At 43.5% G+C, this 19,555-nt stretch overlaps 1 protein-coding gene across 2 annotated transcripts in view; it reads right to left on the bottom strand.

Annotated features, from left to right (window-relative positions):
- The window catches only part of LOC121571305 (glutamate receptor ionotropic, delta-1-like), a 515,242-nt gene that overhangs the window by 194,110 nt on the left and 301,577 nt on the right, over positions 1 to 19,555 (bottom strand). For both annotated transcript variants that reach the window (XM_045222049.1, XM_041882706.2), the window contains exon 4: positions 8,738 to 8,943. In XM_045222049.1, the coding sequence (XP_045077984.1) occupies positions 8,738 to 8,943 (206 nt within the window). The remainder of the gene's footprint in view (positions 1 to 8,737; positions 8,944 to 19,555) is intronic.

The following is a 19,555-nucleotide window of genomic DNA, read 5'->3' as shown; positions in this document are numbered from 1 at the left end:
GGTATACAAAAGTGTGCAACAGAAAGCTCCGGGTAAGTGGGACGTCTACTCACCTGGGAGGCCCCCCCAGTGCGTGGCCTGTTGTCTTCTCCCCCGGAGAACCCTCCCCAGCACCTGGCCGCAGTGTGCCCTCCACGACCGCACTTGGTGCAGGAGACAGGTCCCCTCGGACTCCTCCTCCTCCTTTCTCTAGCGCCGGCACCCCCGAGCTCCAAAGGGCTCAGCTCGGAGGTGCCGGAGGGCGGAATGGACGGACCCCCCTCGGGACGTCCACGGGTGGCCAGCAGGGTGTCCAGACGGATGGACATATCGACCAACTGGTCGAAGGTGAGATGGGTATCCCTGCAGGCCAACTCACGTTGAACGTCCTCCCGTAGGCTACATCGAAAATGGTCGATGAGGGCCCGTTCATTCCACCCTGCGTCCGCCGCTAGAGTCCGGAACTCTAGAGCAAACGCCTGTGCGCTCCTCCTCCCCTGTCTCAGGTGGACTAGATGCTCCCCCGCCGCTTTGCCCTCAGGTGGATGGTCGAACACGGCCTTGAAGCGGCGGGAGAACTCGGCGTAGGAGATGGTGTTGGCGTCCATCTTCCTCCACTCGGCGTTAGCCCACTCCAACGCCTTGCCCGTGAGACATGAGATGAGGGCGGAAACGCTCTCGTGTCCCGAGGGCACCGGGTGTACAGTGGCCAGGTAGAGCTCCACCTGCAAGAGGAACCCCTGACACCCGGCAGCTGTTCCGTCATACGCCCTCGGGAGCGAGAGCCGAATCCCCCTGGGTTCCGGACCTGGGACTGGTGGACCGGCCGATGGGGTTGGCAGGGTAGGTGGAGGTGTGGGTACCCGCTGGCCTCCCATCGGTGCAGGGTGTTGATGACGTCCTGTAGAGCGGTCCCCAGTTGTCGTATCTGATCATCTTGGCCGCGAACATGCTCCTCGAGCGACTCAGGCGTAACTGCAGATCCTGCTGATTCCATTTTGGTGTGTGATTCTGTCAAGGGGTGCTGAAGGTGGTTGTGGTGCATGAATCAAGCGCAGGACGCAGAAGCTCAGTCCAAAAGACTTTAGTGCAATATTCACGTAGAAAATAAGCACAATAAGCCCGAAGGCGAAAATACGGCGCACACAGGCGTCAAACAAACGGCGCACTAACATGTGCGAAAAGCCTCTCCAAAACACTGGAGGGAAGTACGTAGCTCCAACACAAAACAGAAGAGCAATCACACACAAAGACAAACACACACAACGAGAACTACATAGGACACTAACGAGGACTAACAAGACACAGGTGTACAACATCAAGACAAAACCAAACGAACATGAAACATAGATCGGTGGCAGCTAGTACTCCGGGGACGACGACCGCTGAAGCCTGCCCGAACCAGGAGGAGGAGCAGTCTCGGCCGAAACCGTGACAGTGTTCTTGGTTAAATGAATTACCCTATGTGAATTTGTTAGATCGGAAGGAAAATCAGTTAACAGCGATTCCTGAAGCATTGGAGGTGAAACCCGTGAGGGCTAAAAGCTGTTTTTGTTCAAATAAAACATATGATGGACAGGGTATGTTTATGGGAATATCAGATTGTGATGATTATATGATGACTTTGGGTAAGCATGAACGTAAGGTTAGTAATGAGAAATATAATGTAACTTTTTATGTTCCTTTTAGTAAGAAGAGCAGGACTTTGATGGTGAAAGATCAGCTTTTGCCTGGCAATGTGACTATTGCGAATTTTAGAGATATTTGGTGGGTTTGTGGTGATAAAGCATATATATTCTTACCCTATGGATGGACAGGATGTTGTTACATGTCAACGTTGAAGCTTCCATATGAGGTTTTTACCATTCAAAGAGGGGAAGCACCGGATACAGATAAATCTGATTCTAGGTCTGGAAATAGGGTGAAAAGGGAAATGAATAAATGTCATAGTCTGGAAGCCTATCATTGGAGGATAAGTCTAGGAGAGAAGTGGGGACTTTGACTTTTTCCATGGTATGGTGTAACATTTTTGGCAGATCACATTGATAATATTACCTATACTTTGCAGGGTTTGACAAATGAAACGATAAGAGGGTTTAACCTTCTGTCAAATACTCAAAGAAGTCACAGACTGAAGCTGTTGAAACATGACATGGCTCTTGACTATATTTTAGCAAAACAAGGTGGTTTATGTTTGGCTATGAACTTGAAGGGGGATGATTGCTATACTTTGATGCCCGATAGTTCCGATAATATCACTAGTGTTATAGATGCATTGAAGAATATAAGGGATGCGTTTGGTAGATCTGAAGGAGCTGGATGGTCAGCGAAGGCTTGGTTGCAAGATCAGTTAGGCCCAGTGGGAGCAGTGATAGTTCAGATTTTAGTGGCAGCTCTTATAGCGCTGTGTGTGATGTTTTGCTTTTGTACTTTGTTATTGACTTTTGCGAAGGCTATGATATTGAGATGGGTTGGAGTTGTGATGCCTGGAGAAAACACTCAGATGCCGTTGTTAACTGTTACTGATCTAGATGGAGATGAACAAGTGGGACTGGATGGAGTATTGATGGATAGATATCCATTTTGAATATCCGATCATTTTTCACGTTTTTACATATTATTGTGATATTTAGTATTTTCTTATGAATCAAAAGGGGGAAATGGAATGTGATTCATTTTATATATCATTTTTATATTATTGTTGATATTGATGTTTTAATTTGCATGTGTTGTTTTGCAAAAGATACTGGTTGGTGTTTTCTTTTCTTCCAGAAGCATATGGGGGAATGTGTAGAGGGGATTCAAATACTCAAAACATGGACAATATGAATGGACTGTAGGAAGTGGAACAAGGAAGGTGTCATCCATCATCGACATTGCATTGAAAGTCGACACTGCTGAGGAGATGCAGTGTAGTGGACTACATTCCAGTGTCTAAAATGATATATAGACATATTTGAATGTGTAATACATAATTTGTGTCATATTCTTTCTGTATACATTTTTGAAGAATTATGTTTTCTGTTGTTGGGTACATGTGGGGATCTCAGATGTTTTTGTTTATTTCGTGGATGCTTAGGGATATTGGGTCTAGGCAGGGACAGAGAGAATCCACAGGAGGGTCCGATGGGTCGACCGGCCTGAATGTGGACATTTTTGATTGTATTTTGTTTTCTGAGGCTTTCATGTGTATTCAATTGCATCATAGTTTAAAATGCATTGATAAAGATTTATGAATTGATCTGGAGTACTTAGGTGGTTGCCTGGGGCAGAGGGGCCGTGAGAGAATATTTCTGTCTTGATTGATTGATGGATATTTGGAAAGAAAGCTGCCAGACAGGTTTTTCGCTCTCACACTCCAGAAAGAGTTGTTCATATTTCATAGAAATATGTTTACTCTCCATACATTTTGGTTTATTGCTAAAGTTACTCAATAAGAGAAATTGTTATTTGTCATAATCCTATTATTTTTGTTTTCGAGACTTAATTAGTCTCAAAGGGGGGAAATATGTAGTGTCTAAACAGTTTATGACTTTGCTGACGTTTGCAAATGGTGTGTTAGAGGAAGTTGACTCAGCTTGCGGAAGCAATTGGAAAGCATTACAATAGGGGCCCCCTAAAACAGAGGACGTCTGTTATGTGGAGGCCTGGGATTGGTTTATGGGAAAACCACCCATATCATGTTACATATTATAAATACCATGGTTGGAACAAAGGACGAGGAGGAACGACATATTAGAGATTGGGTCAGTTGTTCTCTAGATGTCTGCAGGAGTCTGTAAATTGACGCTGAAATTTTTGGTGTAATAAACTATTATAATCAAGGACAGTGTCAGCGGATTTCTTGTCATCACAGCATCTCAGCATCGTTATCTCGACACTACAGGAGAACGGCTGTGAGAATAAAGTGATAATAGATGCAAGGGGGAAAGTCACTAGATAAGAGAGTGGACCTGAGCGGTTAGGGTTTAATATTATGAGAATGTTAACACTACGGAAGTTAAAGATAGAGTTAGAGGGGGCACTGAGGAGAGGGTAGACATAAAAACATAGGTAATGATTGAGATATCAATACCATAGACTGATACCTAGGTAAATGTGAAGAATAGAGTAGACCTTGGACAGGAGTAGTTATCTTAGCAGGGATATATATACCTTTTGACAGGGATAAAAATAGAGTTGGTGGACCCTTCAGCAAGATGACACAGTGCTACTGTAGGGCTAGAGTCATGATCTTAACAGCCACATTGCCTGTCTGGACATAATATCCAGACACTAACTTCCTACCTCTATTTCACACCTGTAACTCACTGACTTTAACAAAACAATAAGGAAGGACATATACACTGAACAAAAATATAAACACAACATGTAAAGCATTTGGTCCCATGTTTCATGAGCTGAAATAAAAGATCCCATACATTTTCCATACGCACAAAAGCTTATTTCTCTCAAATTTGGTGCACAAATGTGTTTACATCCCTGACATCCATCTGACAGGTGTGGCATATCAAGAAGCTGATTAAACAGCATGATCATTACACAGGTGAACCTTGTCACCGACTTCAGTGGGCATGCTGAAGTCGGTTATGACGGTGAAGTCGGTTATGGGCAAGCGGATTGCTGGTGTCAACGTTGTGAACAGAGTGCCACATCGAACACAATTGCATTTTATCAATGGCAATTTGAATGCACAGAGATACCGTGACGAGATCCTGAGGCCCATTGTCGTGCCATTCATCCAGCGCCATCACCTCATGTTTCAGCATGATAAAGCACGGCCCCATGTCGCAAGGATTTGCACACAATTCCTGGAAGCGGAAAATATCCCAGTTCTTCCATGGCCTGCATACTCACCAGACATGTCACCCATTGAGCTCTGGATCGACACTTACGACAGCGTGTTCCAGTTCCCGGCAACATCCAGCAACTTTGCACAGCCATTGAAGAGGAATGGGAAACATTCCACAGGCCACAATAAACAGCCTGATCAACTCTATGCGAAGGAGATGTTTCACGCTGCGTGAGGCAAATGGGGGTCACACCAGATACTGACTGGTGTTCTGATCCATGCTCCTACCTTGTCTTTTAAGGTATCTGACCAACAGATACATATCTGTATTCCCAGTCATGTGAAACATAGAGATTAGGGCCTAATGAATTTATTTCAATTGACTGATTTCCTTATATGAACTGTAACTCAGAACAATGTCAGAAATTGTTGCATGTTGCGTTTATATTTTTGTTCAATGTAGTTATTATTGAGGGAGTGTAACTGTCAAAAGCTATCTATTGTTTTCACTTCAGGAAGGGAGAGGAGGGTGGACACTGTACAGTGCATTCGGGAAGAATTCAGACCCCTCATCAATCTACACACAATACCCCATACTGACAAAGCAAAAACAGGTTTTTAATCATTTTAGCAAATGTATGAAAAATAAAAACAACTGAAATATTACATTTACATAAGAACTCAGACCCTTTACTCAGTACTTTGTTGAAGCACCTTTGGCATCGATTACAGCCTCGAGTCTTCTTTGGTATGATGCTACAAGCTTGGCCCACCTATATTTGGGGAGTTTCTACCATTCTTCTCTGCAGATCCTCTAAAGCTCTGTCAGGTTGGATGGGGAGCGTCGCTGCATAGCTATTTTTAGGTCTCTCAAGGACATTCAGAGACTTGTCCCGAAGCCACTCCTCCGTTGTCTAGGCTGTGTGCTTAGGGTTGTTGTCCTGTTTGAAGGTGAACCTTCGCCGAAGTCTGAGGTCCTGAGCGCACTGGAGCAGGTTTTCACCAAGGATCACTGTACTTTGCTCCATTCATCTTTCCCTTGATCCTGACTAGTCTCCCAGTCCCTGCCGCTGAAAAACATCCCCACAGCATGATGCTGCCACCACCATGCTTCACCGTAGGGATGGTGCCAGGTTTCCTCCAGACGTGACGCTTGGCATTCAGGCCAAAGAGTTCAATCTTGGTTTCATCAGACCAGAGAATCTTGTTTCTCATGGTCTGACAGTCCTTTAGGTGCCTTTTGGCAAACTCCAAGCAGGCTGTCATGTGCCTTTTACTGAGGAGTGGCTTCCATCTGTCCACTCTACTACAAAAACCTGATTGGTGGAGTGCTGCAGAGATGGCCCCGTGTAGCTCAGTTGGTAGAGCATGGCGCTTGCAACGCCAGGGTTGTGGGTTCGATTCCCACGGTGGGCCAGTATGATTTTTTTTTTTAATGCACTTACGAACTGTAAAATTGCTCTGGATAAGAGCGTCTGCTAAATGACTAAAATGTAAATGTAATGGTTGTCCTTCTGGAAGGTTCTCCCGTCTCCACAGAGGAACTCTGGAGATCTGTCAGAGTGACCATCGGGTTCTTGGTCACCTCCCTGACCAAGGACCTTCTCCCCCGATTGCTCAGTTTGGCCGGGTGGCCAGCCCTAGGAAAGAGTCTTGGTGGTTCCAAACTTCTTCCATTTAAGAATGATGAAGGCCACTGTGTTCTTGGGGACCTTCAATGCTGCAGAAATGTTTTGGTACCCTTCCCCAGATCTGTGCCTCGACACAATCCTGTCTCGGAGCTCTACGGACAATTCCTTCGACCTCATGGCTTGGTTTTTGCTCTGACATGCACTGTCAACATATGTTGAGTTTCATAGCAAAGGGTCAGAATACTTATATAAATAAGGCATTTAATGTTTTACTTTTAATACATTTGCTAAAACTTCTAAAAACCTGTTTTCGCTTATTGGGTATTGTGTGTAGATGGATGAGGGGTAAGCTCATCCATCTACACACAAAGCTTTACACTTGATGACAGAATGCATTTCAATTAACAGGTGTGCCTTCTTAAAAGTTAATTTGTCAAATATATGTTGATTTGTTTAACAATTTTTTGGTTACTACATGACTCCTTATATGTTATTTCATAGTTTTGATGTCTTCACTATTATTCTACAATGTAGAAAATAGTAAAAATAAAGAAAAACCGTTGAAGGAGTAGGTGTGTCCAAACTTTTGACTGGTACTGTATATGTTTATTTGTATTTTTTATTTCTGCCTGTTTTGCATGTTATTTTGGCTCAAAAGTCCCACCCGCCCTGAGTGACGGGTTACCACTGTTGCCATTAGGGCATGCCATTAGGGTATTTTAAAACTCTGATGATTAATTAGTTCACTGAGGTGTGCAATTGTTTTGATTGATTTAATAACCTGTTGATGATCGCTGTGATGTTAGTGATCTTCCAATGTAATGTACTTGTTATTGTATCTTGTTATTATCTTTTACTTTATGGTCTCAGGGCACCATTGAAAATGAGACCCTGGTCTCAATTGAGCTTTGCTAATTAAATAAAAGTTAATAATGTCACGTATTCTCCCTCTCCGTGCTCGAGGTAACCAGGCTGCACATTATTACGCACATCTGTCAACATCGTTATGCGCACCAGCGCTTCATCAGACTCATCTGGACTCAATCCCCTCCCTGACTACCTACCGTTTATCTGTCACTCCCTCGGGTTCATTCCCCAGTCAGCATTGATGTTATTGATTCTGTTCCTGTGTTTCATATCTGCACGCTACTCATGTTTCTTGTTTTGTTCCATGTTCTATTCATTATTAAGTTCACTCCCTGTACTTGCTTCCCGACTCCTTAGCGTACATGTTATAGAATAACCCTCACCAAAGGGAAGCATCAGGGACTGTTTTTTGTTTTTGTAGGTGACGTTGGGTCCTGGTGCCGCTGCCGGAGCAACCAGGGATGCCTCAGTTGGCTCGCAAGGCTTCCACGCCTCAGCTGGCTCGACAGGTTTACAAGTCCCAGTTGGCCCGTCAAGCGTCCGTTTACAAGACTCGGTAGGCTCGGCAGGCTCCAATGCCTTAATCGGTTCGTCAGGCTCCCATGCCTCAGCCGGTTCATCAGGTTCCCATGCCTCAGCTGGTTCATCAGGCTCCCATGCCTCAGCCGGTTCATCAGGCTCCCATGCCTCAGCCGGTTTGTCAGGCTCCCATGCCTCAGCCGGTTTGTCAGGCTCCCATGCCTCAGCCGGTTCATCAGGCTCCCATGCCTCAGCCGGTTTGTCAGGCTCCCATGCCTCAGCCGGTTTGTCAGGCTCCCATGCCTCAGCCGGTTTGTCAGGCTCCCATGCCTCAGCCAGCTCATCAGGCTCCCATGTGTCTGCCGGCTCATCACTCTCCCATGCCTCAGCCGGCTCGTCAGGCGCCCATGCCTCAGCCGGCTCATCAGGCTCCCATGCCTCAGCCGGCTCGTCAGGTTCCTGCGCCTCAGCTGGCTCAACAGGTTCCCGCGCCTCAGCAGAAGTGACCATCCCTTTGGTCGGCGTCCTGCGGCTGGAGCCGCGCGTCAGGGAGGGGGTACTGTCACGTATACTCCCTCTCCTGGCGCTCGAGGTCGCCAGGCTGCTCATTATTACGCACACCTGTCACCATCATTACGCGCACCAGCGCTTCATCAGACTCACCTGGACTCAATCACTTCCCTGATTACCTCCCCTATATCTGTCACTCCCTTTGGTTCCTTCCCCAGGCGTTATAGTTTCTGTTCCTGTGTTTCATGTCTGTACGCTACTCGTGTTTCTTGTTTTGTTCCATGTTCTGTTCATTATTAAATTCACACCCTGTACTTGCTTCCCAACTCCTTAGCGTACACGTTATAAATAAATCGAAATGACATCACCATTTGACCTTTCAGTTAATTCCAAACAGAAAATAAGGTACAGTATCATGGTGGTGACCACAACCACTCACCTGGTGGATGAACACCTGTGCTCCTCGGGGGCTCATGAGCAGCACGGCCCGCCGCAGCGTGTCCCGGTAGCGGTTGAGCTCCTCGGTCCGCATGGTGCTGAACAGGTTGGTGAACACCCTGCTCACGTTGCGGTCCACCCTCTGCAGGGACACGTCCAGACCCTGCCGAGATGCCTGGTCCAGGAATGTCTGCAACCCGCGGATGTCTGACAAACAAGCAGAGACAAACAGTTAAAAATGCAGCCGAACATTACAGGAACATCAGAGGCAGGTGCAACCGTAACTAAGTATAACTGTTTAACGGAATCATTTATTACATTTTTGTTCAAAACATTGACGTTTAGGTACAAAAGGCCTTCCAGGAAAAGTGAGAGTCACGCTTCCCTTCTCGGAAGGATATTGGCCAGGTTTTTCAGTAATTTTCATTCTCAGCTCTTGCAGGTGGGAGGCTATTTGAGTGGAAGTAAAAGTGAACAGCTTTCAGCAACCAGCATCAAACAGATCTGCTTAATTTAGTTATAAGCCAGCATATCAATTGTGTTTCAACAGGTATTTGAGTTTCTGTTATGATGCTTCAGTTTCAATGCGCAGTTTTTCTCTGTTTATAGGTTACAGCCAGTGGAGTGGCGGGTGTGCATCTCCCAGAGAAATGTGGAGGGAAGCCTCTCCAGAGTGGTTGTGCTGAACAGGCAAATCAAAGGCGAAGGGAAACCAGGCTCTCCACTGAGAATAACCAAGCCTACAGCCATAGCTGCAGTCGTGCCAAATGTCAAACTGGATTTTTAAAGAGAGGTGAACCATGCCGTTTGCATAGTGTCTCACTCCCCACAGTGGGAATTGTGGCAATCTGCTGTATGTGGGTTTGAGTTTTTTCCCAATCTTCTCTCGTTGCACCTCTAGAGGATTGATGAGTCATTCAGGACCCTCATCAGTGTTCAGAGCAAACGGTCTCACCCAGCCACACGCATGCACAAATGCATGATCACACACACACACATGCACACACACACACACAGTATATCAGACAGCATACACACATACCGTACACTAGAGAGGGTAGAGAGCTGACAATGGTAATATACACTGAACAAAAATATAAATGCAACATGTAAAGAGCTATAATGAATATGAATTCGGAGGACAGAAATGATTAAATATTAAAGCATTAGACCTATCACTAAAATCTTCAGTCATCCAAAAGTTATACTTAAATCCGAACTGGTTCTCAAGCAAATTAGTAAGATTGTCTCACCCACTGTTCAAGAAAGGCCTTTTTCCCTTTATTCAGATTACAACCTCTCACTTTCAGTTATTTGAAAAGGAAATAATCTCCCAAATGTCACTATTTCTAAAACAAGCCATAGAAAGTTGGTTGCAATTTCAATTTAATCCTCCAGAAACGACAGAACAAATAATGCAACAAATATTGTGGTTAAATTCAAATATACTAATTGACAAAAAACCTTTATTTTCTGACAGAATGTTTAAAAAAGGTATAATCTTCGTAAATGATATCATCGGTAGGACTGGTGGAGTTATGTCGCACATGCAGCTAACAAAAACATATGGAAATGTCTGCTCTATCCAAAATTACAACCAAATAATTGCAGCCTTACCGCAAAAGTGGAAGAGGAAAGTTGAAGGGGGAGAAAGTAAGGAACTTGTCTGTCGGCCTTGCATTAAAGAACATAATTGGTTAAGGAAAACTGTGATAAATAAAAAAGTATATCAGTTTCACTTAAGGACCAAAGGATTGACAGCCGTCCCATATAGATTGCAAAATAGTTGGGAAGAGATCTTTGACGTACCGATCCCATGGCATAGTGTTTATGAACTGACACGCAAAACGACACCGGATTCAAAAATTAGAATCTTTCAATTTAAATTATTATATAAAATTCTTGCTACCAATAGAATGTTATTTATATGGGGGATACAATCTTCCCAGCTCTGCAGATTTTGCTGTGAAGAGATTTGTTTTGGTTCTGTCCATTTGTAGCTTGTTTTTGGACACAGGTCCAGGAATGGCTAAAGGATTGCAATATTTACCTGGAACTAACCTTGCAGATAGCATTACTGGGTGATCTGAAAAGTCATAGTCAATCAATCAATAATATAATAATACTTTTAGCAAAAATGTTTATTTTTAATTCACAATCTGTAGAAGCAATGAGAATAGAAAGGTTCAGAACTTTTGTAAAACATCACAGTACGGTTGAAATATATATGGCAAATAGAAATCCTATATGGATGGTGTTAAGAGATAGATGGGAGGTATTGAATAGAGTTGAAGGATGGGACTAATAACAAATAACAACAAATAATAACAAAGATAGCTAATAATGTAAGCATACTGTGTCCATAATAAGTATATAGGTTGTATGTTGGGAGCTTTTGGGAAAGAGCACAGTTAGAAAGATATGGCATTTAGAAGCAAACCGGATGGACATCACGAAAATGATCGGAGAGGTTGAGAGTAGAAGAGGTTCAGGAGCAAAAAAATTAATAAATATATATATATATATATATATATATATAGAGAATTATTGTAAAATTAACTCTGTCCATAAGGTGTAGATAGTAAGTATAGACCGGAAGTAGAGGCCTGGGCGTTGTTGTTCACTAATTTACTCCAAGTAGGGAAAGGATGGTGGGGTTGAAAAGTAATAAAGGGGAATATATATATAAAAAATAAAAATAAACATGGGGGATTGGAAGTGATGCAGACAATTACATTGATAGAAGATACAATCTATCTGCAATATTAACATGTAAAGAGCTGGTCCCATGTTTTATGAGCTGAAATAAAAGATCCCAGAAATGTTCCATGTGCACAAAAAGCTTATTTCTCTCAAATGTTGTGCACATATTTGTTTATATCCCTGTTATTTGGGGGTGCTGAGGAGTATTTCTGTCTGTAATAAAGCCCTTTTGTGGGAAAAAAAAACTCTGATTGGCTGGGCCTGGCTCCCCTCACACACACTCTCTCTCTCACACACACACACTCTCTCTCACACACACTCTCTCAAGTTTGCCTAGCCTATTGTGAAACAGGGACAATAAGTTATTGGTTTTAAGATTTCCCTTGGTGGAAAGAACACTATTCTGTTTCCATCTTGAAACCAGAGAAGGAGAGGCAATGTAATGGACTGGAAATGAGACCTCACGGACAACGGGCAGGTTTGCTCAAGTCATTCCCAAAGGCAAACATATGGAGAATATAACAGCATCAACTTTGGTCCTGCCTTAAAAAAGTGTTCAGTGGCATTTCTATCTCAGATTAATCCTGGATGAAAGGTGGCCATGCAACAGCTCAGGGAGAGGGCACAGACTAAGATGGCTGATGCTGACTTCAAAGTCCCAGTGCTAAACCTAGGGCGGCGTTCCAGAGCACAGCTACACTATCCTGGCCATAGACAGGAAGCAGAAAAGAGGATTAATGAGTAGTTATGGGTCGAATTTCTGGTCATGTTTCCTCAAGCATCACTTCAGAATACAAAATCTGGCTTTAAAAGGTTAAAATACTCTACCTTGGAGAGAGACTCAGCATCACACAAAAAATATTAACTAAATAGGCTACGTTTTCTTGGCAAAATAGTATATTATGACCAGAAGGTAGCGAAATGTTTTTACATGAGTCCACAAATAAGCTGTTTCACAAACCAACTATAAGACATCTCTGCACAGACCTACTGGAGTATGAAATGTATTATGCGTAATTCTGCATTATACTGTATCTAATTATGCACAAACCCATTTAATAACCTTTGCTTAAGATTTAATTGACTTGTAGTAAAACTTACTTCAGCATTAATTACAAAACATTTGCTGTCATAACACCTTCATAAATAAAGTCATTGGCAGACAGAAATTAGCACTTGTATTACATACAGTACATCTTTATGGAAAAGTACTCTATATCTCCCCTGTAGCTCAGTTGGTAGAGCATGGTGCTTGCAACGCCAGGGTTGTGGGGTCGATTCCTACGGGGGGCCAGTATGAAAAATGTATGCACTCACTAACTGTAAGTCGCTCTGGATAAGAGTGTGTGCTAAATGACTAAAATGTAAAATGTAAATATGCATCAGCCTGTTGTGTACTGAGGAAAATGCCATTATAAAGACAAGCCCTCATCCTCCCTCTTCCTCTGACAATCATGATATCGACCTCTGTCTATGTTAATGCAGACTAACTAGATTACTCAGACTCTAACCTACTTTAGTGCCTCTGATCAGAGCTTGACATGCATGGCCGGGGGATGCCATGGTAAAGTTGTGTGTGTGTCTTTGTAGGGCGGCCCAGCCCCCGAAGTGACTCTTATCAACTGTATGCAAGAATTCCTTTCTGTTGTCATAGGAATTCAGAAGTCACTGCATTATCTCACCAAACCCCTCTTGTCACACCTCTGGGTAGCAGAGGTTCTGATGTCTTTACATCCTGTAGGTCTGATATCTGATTGGAGGTTAACTTTACAGTAATACTACTGGTCAACAACTCAGATTTGGAATCCAAACAACTCATATGCTTAAAAAAGGGTATTAGATTCATTGTCTCGTTCTATTTTGTTCCTGAACTGCACTTGTGAGATACCTACTGGCTTTCTTTCTCTCTCCACCCCAGAGACTCTTGGGGAATGGCTTTTCAGGCTAGGACTTCTCTCTCTCTCTCTCTCTCTCTCTCTCTCTCTCTCTCTCTCTCTCTCTCTCTCTCTCTCTCTCTCTCTCTCTCTCTCTCTCTCTCTCTCTCTCTCTCTCTCTCTCTCTCTCTCTCTCTCTCTCTCTCTCTCTCTCTCTCTCTCTCTCTCTCCTCTCTGATCATGCCTAGAGTATTGCACTCTAATGTTTGTAACTTAAGCTTTATACCTTGTTACATGTTACAATGTTTTGAAATATCTGCCATTATTATTACTCTCTCAGAGCAATTATTGAAGTCTGCTTGCATATTTTAATTATCTTTATGGAGTCAGATAAATATAGGCTAATTGCTTAGTCTTATTATGGGTCGCATGTGAGGTATATATAATATGCATATATGATAAATATTACCACACTACGTGTGTGTATGCGTGTGTGTGTGTGTGTGTGTATGTGTGTATGTGCACTTAAGGCTTAATTGGGATGTTCAACAAACTTTTCATGATCTTTAGGTAGTTAGTGGACACCATGTAGTCATCAGAAGTTGCACTATTTATGTGGGTGGTGGTTAATTTTTCTACAACAGCATGAACTGAGCTGGTCATATACTGTAACAGCTATTGCTATGGAAGTGCTTTAGCAAAAGCAGAAGGCAGGATTTGGAGTGGTTCCCTGATACATATTGACCTTTCCATCAATACTGTCATATTCCTTGCCATTGGCACTATATAGCGTGTTCAAAGATATTCTGAATTGATTGCATTTTTGGAATGCAGCTACCTTATGCAAATGCCAGCCCAATGGTGGGCTCAAGATTGTGCAGCTTCAGTTTTACTAAAATGTGTTTGTGATTAAACTGTATTGTTGTGTGGGGAGAAAGGGGAGTAATTTATTATTTGTATTTGTATTGCCAAGGCAGCAGCTACTCTTCCTGGGGTCCAAACACATTAAAGCACTTATATCACACATAAAATAAAAGATAAAACAGTACATCATAGAACATTATTACACCACTACATATATACAATACAAAATGTATAATACCACCACACAACAAAATTGCAATGTACGTGTGTGTAGAGTGTATGTGCTAGCATGTGTGTGCGTATGTGTGTGTCTGTACCTGTGTGTGTCTCTTCACAGTCCCCGCTGCTCCATAAGGTATATTTTTATCTATTTTTTTTTTATTTGATTCTACTGCATGCATTTTTACCTGATGTGGAATAGAGTTCCATGTAGTCATGGCTCTATGTAGTACTGTGTGCCTTCCTTAGTCTGTTCTGGACTTGGGGATTGTGAAGAGACCTCTGGTGACATGTCTTGTCGGGTATGCATGGGTGTCCGAGCTGTGTGCTAGTAGTTTAAACAGACAACTTGGTGCATTCAGCTTGTCAACACTTCTTACAAAAACAGATAGTGATGAAGTCAATCTCTCCTCCACTTTGAGCCGTGAGAGATTCACATGCGTGTTATTAATGTTAGCTCTATGTGTACATTTAAGGGCATCCGTGCTACCCTGTTCTGAGCCAATTGCAATTTTCCCAAGTCCCTCTTTGTGGCACCTGACCACACGACTGAACAGTAGTCCAGGTGCGACAAAACTAGGGCTGTAGGACCTGCCTTGTTGATAGTGTCAAAAAGGCAGAGCAGTGCTTTATTATGGACATACTTCTCCCCATCTTAGCTACTGTTGTATCAACGTGTTTTGACCATGACAGTTTACAATCCAGGGTTACTCCAAGCAGTTTAGTCGCCTCAACTTGCTAAATTTCCACATTATTCATTACAAGATTTAGTTGAGGTTTAGGGTTTAGTGAATGATTTGTCCCAAATACAATGCTTTTAGTTTTTGAAATATTTAGGACTAACTTATTCCTTGCTTATTCTTTCTTTTTTGGGAGGAATGCTAATGTAATTACCAGCAGTAAGATTTGAGTTTGATAAATAAAAAATAAAAAAACATTTAAAAAATAGTTGCTGTCGTTTTACACCACAAAATATAGTTCTATACAAAAATTAACTATGAACTGTCTCTGACTTTCTTTCACCACGCCTCTGTCCATTTCACTCTCTCCCAATGTTTGTAGTCAGTCCATATCCTCCTCTAACCTTTCTCTCTTCTTCTCTCTTTACTTTGCTCATTATACAAGCCCATAGCACATTCCTCTCTGTTTGCCTATGCTCATCCACTCCTCATCTGAAAAGGGGCTACGCATTAAGACCCATCTCCTGCAGTGTGCGGCAGCTAAATCAATCGCCCACCTAATACCAGTCTAATATCTCCTCCTCTGAGAAGAGAGCAGGCCATAAAGAGGGCAGTGACAGATGTCCCACTCCACACTCATTATGGAGCCCAGGTAATCTCGACGCCGCCCAGGGACGAACATGGTGCATTCAGGGCCTGTCATGATTTACTACAATATGTGAGTTTATATAGGTGTTACACACTGAGTATACCAAACATTAGGAACACCTGAGTATACCAATCATTAGGAACACCCCTTTTCCCCTCAAAATAGCCTCAATTCATCGGAGCATGGACTCAACAAGGTGTCAAAAGCATTCCACAGGGATGCCTGCCCATGTTGACTCCAATGCGTCCGACAGTTGTGTCAAGATGGCTGGATGTCCTTTGGGTGTTGAACCATTCTTGATACACACAGGAAACTGTTGAGCATGAAAAACCCAGCAGCGTTGCAGTTCTTGACACAAAGCAGTGCGCCTGGCACCTACTACCATACCACGTTCAAAGGCACTTCAATCTTTTGTCTTCCCCATTCACCCTCTGAATGGCACACATACACAATCCATATCTCAATTGTCTCAAGGCTTAGAAATCCTTTTTTAACCTATCTCCTCCCCTTCATCTACATTGATTGAAGTGGATTTAACAAGTGACATCAATAAGGGATCATAGCTTCACTTGGATTCACCTGGTCAATCTATGTCATGGACAGAGCAGGTGATCTTAATGTTTTGAATACTCAGTGTCTATGCACATCCCAATGGCCTTTCTCAATATTTAGATAAGTCAACTGTATTTTGCATATCCAAACTTTTCAAAGTAGATGTCCACAGTCCTGGTTCTACAGACCTACAGTTTCTGCTAGTTTTCTCTTCTTCCCGGTCAGTCATTGATTGAAGATGTTTGTTGCTGATAAAGGCAGAGCTAGAAACCAGCAAAAGTTTCAGTCCTAATGGACTGAAGAGAGTTAGATAACAAAAGTGACCTGATTTGACTTCCACTGAACACACAATAATCGTTTATTATTGTGTATTCAACTCCAACAGGGACATTCATGCATCTTGAAAGAGTCCCAGTGCAGATACAGTACAACATGCCCTCTAAACTGTCTCTCGGTCATGGTCAAAAGCTAAATGTAAACACAGCTTCATTTGATTCACCGCATGGACTCACCCCACTACTTTTAATTTGTCAATGTTACTTCACTGCAAGCATCCCACTGGGCACAGACGTCACTTCAACGTCTAGCTTTGATTCACATTTGGTTGAGTTGTCAACTAATGCGAATTCAATGTGAAATCAACAAAACATTTCACCATGTCATTGGATTTAGGTTAAAAGTTGGATGACAAAAATGACAAAATGTCCTCACATTAATGACTTTTCCAAATCCAAACAGTTTTCCACTTTTATTCAGATGGCTGCCGTTTTACGGGCTCCTAACCAATTGTGCTATTGTGTGTGTTTTTTTTTGTTATTTGTAACTTATTTTGTACATAATGTTTCTGCCACCGTCTCTTCTGGATATCAGGACAGCAATTACTCACCTCGTACTGGACGAAGATGTTTTCTTTAACGAGTCGGACGCAAAGGATTTACTTCATACACCCGACCAGAACCAAATCCCCGGCATTCGCAGGAGAAAGAGACAGAGATATTGGAGATGTAGGTCGGGGTGCCTTGTAAGGATCCGACGGTGAGTGGGTAATCTGCCTCTACCATCAGTCCTATTAGCCAACGTACAATAATTGGATAACAAAATAGACGAGCTACGATCACGAATCTCCTACCAACGGGACATTAAAAACTGTAATATCTTATGTTTCACCGAGTCGTGGCTGAACGACGACATGGATAATATACAGCTGCCGGGGTTTACGCTGCATCGGCAAGATAGAACAGCGGCCTCCGGTAAGACAAGGGGTGGCGGTCTGTGTATATTTGTATACAACAGCTGGTGCACGAAATCTAATATTAAGGAAGTCTCAAGGTTTTGCTCGCCTGAGAAAGAGTATCTCATGATAAGCTGTAGACCACACTATTTACCTAGAGAGTTTTCATTTATATTTTTTGTAGCTGTCTATTTACCACCACAAACCGATGCTGGCACTAAGACCGTACTCAATGAGCTGTATAAGCAAACAGGAAAACGTTCATCCAGAGGTGGCGCTTCTAGTGGCCGGGGCCTTTAATGCAGGGAAACTTAAATCCATTTTACCTCATTTCTACCAGCATGTTAAAAGTGCAACCAGAGGAAAAAAACTCTAGACCACCTTTACGCCACACACAGGGATGCGTACAAAGTTCTCCCTCGCCATCCATTTGGCAAATTTGACCATAATTCTATCCTCCTAATTCCTGCTGACAAGCAAAAACTAAAGCAGGAAGCACCAGTGACTCTGTCAATAAAGAAGTGGTCAGATGATGCAGATGCAAAGCTACAGGACTGTTTTGCTAGCACAGACTGGAAGATTGAATCGTAGTACACCGGCTCCGACGCTCGTCGGATGTGGCAGGTCTTGCAAACTATTACAGACTACAAAGGGAAGCACAGCCGTGAGCTGCCCAGTGACACAAGCCTACCAGACAAGCTAAATTACTTCTATGCTCGATTTGAGGCAAGCAACGCTGAAGCATGCATGAGAGCATCAGCTGTTCTGGACGACTGTGTGATCACGCTCTCCATACCCGATTTGAGTAAGACCTTTAAACAGGTCAACATTCACAAGGCTGCAGGGCCAGATGGATTACCAGGACGTGTACTCCGAGCATGCGCTGACCATTTGGCAAGTGTCTTCACTGACATTTTCAACCTGTCCCTGACTGAGTCTGTAATACCAACATCATTCAAGCAGACCACCATAGTCCCTGTGCCCAAGAACACTAAGGTAACCTGCCTAAATTACTACCGACCCGTAGCACTCACGTCTGTAAAACAAATAGTGCAAATAGTCCGGGTAGCCGTGATTAGCTGTTCAGGAGTCTTATGGCTTGGGGGTAGAAGCTGTTGAGAAGTCTTTTGGACCTAGACTTGGCACTCCGGTACCGCTTGCCGTGCAGTAGCAGAGAGAACAGTCTATGACTAGGGTGGCTGGAGTCTTTGACAATTTTGAGGGCCTTCCTCTGACACCGCCTGGTATAGAGGTCCTGGATGGCAGGAAGCTTGGCCCCAGTAATGTACTGGGCCGTACGCACTACCCTCTGTAGTGCCGTGCGGTCGGAGGCCAAGCAGTTGCCATACCAGGCGGTGATGCAACCAGTCAGGATGCTCTCGATGGTGCAGCTGTAGAATTTTTTGAGGATCTGAGGACCCATGCCAAATCTTTTCAGTCTCCTCAGGGGGAATAGGCTTTGTCGTGCCCTCTTCACGACTGTCTTGGTGTGTTTGGACCATGATAGTTCGTTGGTGATGTGGACACCAAGGAACTTCAAGCTCTCAACCTGTTCCACTACAGCCCCGTCGATGAGAATGGGGGCGTGCTCAGGTGTTTAGTCCCAGGATCCTTAGCTTAGTGATGAGCTTTGAGGACACTATGGTGTTGAAGGCTGAGCTGTAGTCAATGAATAGCATTCTCACGTAGGTGTTCCTCTTGTCCAGGTGGGAAAGGGCAGTGTGGAGTGCAATAGAGATTGCATCATCCGTGGATCTGTTGGGGTGGTATGCAAATTGGAGTGGGTCTAGGGTTTCTGGGATAATGGTGTTGATGTGAGCCATGACCAGCCTTTCAAAGCACTACAGACGTCAGTGCTACAGGTCGGTAGTCATTTAGGCAGGTTATCTTAGTGTCCTTGGGCACAGGGACTATGGTGGTCTGCTTGAAACATGTTGGTATTACAGACTCAGTCAGGGACATGTTGAAAATGTCAGTGAAGACACTTGCCAGTTGGTCAGCACATGCTCGGAGTACACGTCCTGGTAATCCGTCTGGCCATGCGGCC

The sequence above is a fragment of the Coregonus clupeaformis genome, chromosome 1 (assembly GCF_020615455.1).
Source record: "Coregonus clupeaformis isolate EN_2021a chromosome 1, ASM2061545v1, whole genome shotgun sequence".
Lineage (NCBI taxonomy): Eukaryota > Metazoa > Chordata > Actinopteri > Salmoniformes > Salmonidae > Coregonus > Coregonus clupeaformis.
This window is presented reverse-complemented; position numbering and strand designations above follow the sequence as displayed.